The sequence below is a fragment of the Trichoplusia ni genome, chromosome 1 (assembly GCF_003590095.1).
Source record: "Trichoplusia ni isolate ovarian cell line Hi5 chromosome 1, tn1, whole genome shotgun sequence".
Classification (NCBI taxonomy): Eukaryota; Metazoa; Arthropoda; class Insecta; order Lepidoptera; family Noctuidae; genus Trichoplusia; species Trichoplusia ni.
The window spans coordinates 14,346,922-14,351,863 of NC_039478.1; the positions used below are offsets into that span (position 1 = coordinate 14,346,922).

General features: G+C 36.7%; 1 protein-coding gene across 1 annotated transcript; it reads left to right on the plus strand.

The window, feature by feature from the left end:
* The first annotated feature begins 1,187 nt into the window (after positions 1-1,187).
* Positions 1,188-3,400, plus strand: LOC113496762 (ATP-dependent RNA helicase p62-like). Its single transcript, XM_026876085.1, has 3 exons — positions 1,188-1,273; positions 1,474-1,543; positions 2,042-3,400. Coding segments are annotated over exons 2-3 (1,335 nt in total). The 5' UTR covers positions 1,188-1,273; positions 1,474-1,541; the 3' UTR covers positions 3,375-3,400.
* Positions 3,401-4,942: the final 1,542 nt, after the last annotated feature.

The window sequence follows — 4,942 nt, forward strand, 5'->3', positions numbered from 1 at the left end:
TAATTTTTGCCAAGTTCAGTACTTTGTCTTTTGGATAAATTTCAAATCAGAGTTACCATGTGAGAAATTGGACAGAATTTTGTTAACATTCAGAGAAATCATAAAACATGTTATACCCATTTACAGTGCAATTTAAATAAAATGTGTCTGTGAGAGAAATCTAATAAATTACTTTTAAGCCAGCTTGTATTAACTGCTCACTTATATATTTCTGTTCACTTATTTCCAAATAATAAAATTAACTCTTTAATAGTAAAATAAGTGTAATTTAATAAAGTTTTTCTGATCGGCCTTACTAATGTTAAGTGATCTCTCAACTTAGCTTTGCTCGTATTTTGACCTGAGGTCGTAGTCTGAGGAAGGTATTATCATGAAGAGTCTACCCACTACAACGAATCACACAATGTCCGTCATAGGAACATGGATCGGCCACTAACGCTCCCTGGCTTGCGACGGTACTTATCGGTGGCGGAACGATATAATGAGCATAGTCTCATACTTTAAATGTACTTTTCAAACAAAGAATTTACTTTGTTTGACTTGTTTCTGTCACGGTTATAGTGGGTAGAATCCTTAAATTGGTCATCGTTTAAATTAAACTACTTTAAACATAGGGACGAAAACGGATGAAAGACAACGCCGATGAAATAATAATGTTTAAAATATGGCATTTCACTAATAGCCGATTTTTCCATCGCCAGATAAATTTTATTTGACGAATATATTTAACATTTGACAGCTTTAGAAAGTATGGCAAACGGCCATATTTATTCCTCAGATAGAAGATAATTTTATTGATGATTGAAATATCCAAGATTTATGAAATACGTTTTTTAATTATATGAATATAAAGTATATTACAGTAATATAAAGTTAGGAAGATAAAAAGTATTGGGACTAAAACATGACTTGCTAGTAAAGAGTGACATCACAGGAGTTTTTCAAACCATTGCATACCATCTCTTTTTTTATTAACTAATGAAATAAAAAATACTTATACATTAGAAATACCCTATACGCATACTTTAAAAATTGTTGGTTTCCAAGATTCAAATACATCATAACATAACATACGTACCAGAATTGCTATCAGATCAGAGGAACCAATTTTAACCACGGACCTTACTCATTTTAGTAAAATCGACTAAGTTAACAGTTTTGAATTATTACTCTCTGTGGATATCTCGTTCGAGTTTCAAGTTGAACCCCACCCTCCGCTAAACTAGCTCAACTCCTCTTTGCAACTCTCCTTTCGGCGTTAGCAGTGGTCAAGGTGGGACGTGTTCCAAATGTTCACTAGTGTCTAGTTAGGAACCTATTTTTTGGCACAAGTTGTTGTAATTTTTCAGTTTTAATATCTTCGTTTTTGCCCTTCAGAGCAGTTTTTTCGTAATATTAATTAACATCGTGACTTCGAGTTTTCTAAGTGTTCTCAAGTGATGTGAAAATAACAACCCACCATTTTACTTACAGATCGACCCTGCTACATAAAATAATCTGGTATTACTTGAAACATCGTGTAATATTTACGACCTTACACAATGTGAGTATTTAATTCGTATTACATACCTTCTGTATTTTGTGTTATTTTCTTAATATTTGTTATTTGAAAATTATTTTATACACATTGATTTGATTTCTAAGGACATTTTCAGTCTCTTGATATTTTATGTCTAATTTGATGCTTTATTACTTGAATACGCACTTTTTTAGTGGAGCTTCCGTGCAATTTACTAGTTGCATTGTTAATCTGAAGCATTTATAAATGAAAGCCACGCCATTTTGTGGCGAATCGAAAATATCGATCCACGCTAGCGTCTGCTGGTCGACGCATGCGTGGCGAAAGCATTCTCGCAGTGCCGCATTTCAAAATTAATCAATAACTTTCAATTATCTTACAGCTACGCCCAGTTTTCCATGTTTTATGAATTGATTGATCCCCTTCCGTTATTAATGTTGTAACTCGTAGCCCGTTGGTATCATGTGAAGTGTTCTGAATCAATCAATTAAATTATAATTTCACATTTTTGTCTATACCTAGGTCTAGCAGTAGTTGGAACAATAGCCGCGGCGGAAGCGGCGGTTCCAAATTCGGAGGAGAAAGGAAGTTCGGCAGTAGTAATGGATCTTCTCGATTCAGCAACGGGGGATCTAAGTTTGGTGGAGGTGGCGGTGGGGGCGGTGGTAGATTCGGTGGTTCTGGCGGTGGGTTTGGAGGCAAAAAAGATTTTACCGGTGGCCAGAACATGCGTCGTCCAAACTGGGATTCTATGTCGCTACAGCCATTTAACAAAGATTTCTACAACCCACATCCAACTGTTCTAAGCAGATCCCCCTATGAAGTCGAAGAATACAGAAGTAAACATGAGATCACTGTCAGTGGGGTTGAAGTCCCTAATTCTATTCAAAACTTTGATGAAGCCAACTTTCCTGATTACGTTAATCAAAGCATAAGCAACATGGGTTACAAAGACCCTACGCCTATCCAGGCTCAGGGATGGCCAATTGCTATGTCTGGAAAGAATTTAGTAGGTATTGCTCAGACAGGCTCAGGAAAGACCCTTGCCTATATTTTGCCTGCTATTGTTCACATTAACAACCAACCTCCTATCAGGCGCGGAGATGGGCCTATTGCCTTAGTATTAGCACCAACTAGAGAATTAGCTCAACAAATTCAGCAAGTTGCTTCTGACTTTGGCAATTCTGCCTATGTTCGTAACACTTGTGTATTTGGTGGTGCCCCTAAAAGAGAACAAGGCCGTGACTTGGAACGTGGAGTTGAAATTGTTATTGCTACACCTGGAAGGTTAATTGATTTCTTAGAAAAAGGTACCACAAACTTGCAGAGATGCACATATTTGGTACTTGATGAAGCTGATCGTATGTTGGACATGGGTTTTGAACCTCAAATCAGGAAAATCATTGAACAGATTCGTCCTGACAGACAGACTTTGATGTGGTCAGCAACATGGCCGAAAGAAGTGAGAAAGCTGGCTGAAGATTACCTTGGAGACTATCTACAAATTAACATTGGATCATTACAATTATCAGCAAATCACAACATCTTACAAATTGTTGATGTTTGTCAAGAACATGAAAAGGAAAACAAGTTAAATGTACTGTTACAAGAAATTGGACAGAGCCAAGAGCCTGGAGCAAAAACAATTATATTTGTAGAAACCAAGAGAAAAGTAGAAAATATCACTAGGAATATTAGACGATATGGATGGCCTGCAGTTTGCATGCATGGTGACAAAACACAGCAAGAGAGGGATGAAACATTATATCAATTCAAACAAGGCAGAGCTAGCATTCTAGTAGCAACTGATGTTGCTGCCAGAGGACTTGGTAAATATTTTTTAGGGAATTTTTAAAATTAATTTATCATAAATGAATGCTTATGTTTGTACCAATCATACATTTTATATAACTTGCATTGTTAGTATGTATCAAAATAGGTTTTAATGTCTTGTAGCTATGTAATCTATGTTTGTCTCTGTTATGTTGATTGTCAAATATAGTTCATGGAAAATATCCAACGTGTTTTAATAGGTTATGGGCTCAGTTGGGCATTTATCAGTTATTTTGTTGTTAAAATAGATAATTTGCGCTTGTTGACTGGCGAAACCATGAACTCGAATATAGCTAGTGTACCAAAACTAAAGGGCATGGAAAACTATGATAAATGTGGTGCCCGTTATGAAAGAAAATGGCGGATAAATGCGTTTTCAATGTTTTTTATAAACGGAAGGTTTAGTTAGAAGGGTTGGTACACAGATAGCGGTGCCAGTGCACATATGACTGTTAACAAGGACGGGATTGCAAACATGAAACTATCACCGTGTTTTAATGGGTTGATTGTTCAGGAGATGTGGAGATCATGTCAGACTTGCAATGTCATATAACTGTGAAAAATGTGCTATGCGTGCCTGTTTTGACTACAAACTTGTAATCAGTTAGCGAGCTTATCAGGAATGGTAACCAGGTTATAATTGAAGAAAAGCATTGTTATGTATTTATGACGGAAGAGATGCTTTGGTTGCGATAGCTGACTTAACTGATGGGGTTTACAAGTTGAGGTTACAATCTTCAAGTTACATGTTGGCAGCTCCTGCAATTACAGGAAGATTGTGGCACAGAAGTGGCTTGCACATATAAATAGCCAAGATATGGAATGAATGTGAAAGGATAGAGATTGTGTAATCCTTCAAAAGATACTGTTATCACCAGCAGATGTTATTTTGATAGAAAGCGAGACAGGTGATAATGCAAACAGCCAGGAGGCAATATTGGTTCCAGATGACGAGAGTAATGTGCAAACACCAGAGATCAGCGTGGAGAAGGAGAACAGAGATTCAGTGGGGGCATCCTGTGTTCCAGTATTTGATTATCATAGTGATAGCTCTTCAGATTCTTCAGTATACACTGATGGTGAAGAAACACACATTACATGTATATCTTAGTCAGGAGCCAGAGCCTTATGAAAGACAGAAGACGCAAGGAAAGCAGCCTGATCGGTATGGTTTCAGCAACTTGTGTGTATCCAGTACTGTTCCAGTTTCTCAGGAGATTTCAATCTCACAGGCTCTGAAAAGGCCTGAGAAGGAGCAGTGGAGACGTGCTTTGGCTCAGAAGTTGCAATCATTTGAAGATAATGATGCCTGTGAGCTTGTTAAAAAAACCCTAGTGATGTATTTGTAGTATGGAATGAGTATAACTCTACTGTTTTTCTAAATGGTGTACTAATGACATGTAAAGCATTTTTAGTTTATTTATAGAGTGGGTGTTGTACTATGTCTTGTAATGTTTTGATTATTTTGATAAGTGGGGGTGTTAGTATGTATCAAAATAGGTTTTAATGTCTTGTAGCTATGTAATCTATGTTTGTCTCTGTTATGTTGATTGTCAAATATAGTTCATGGAAAATATCCAACGTGTTTTA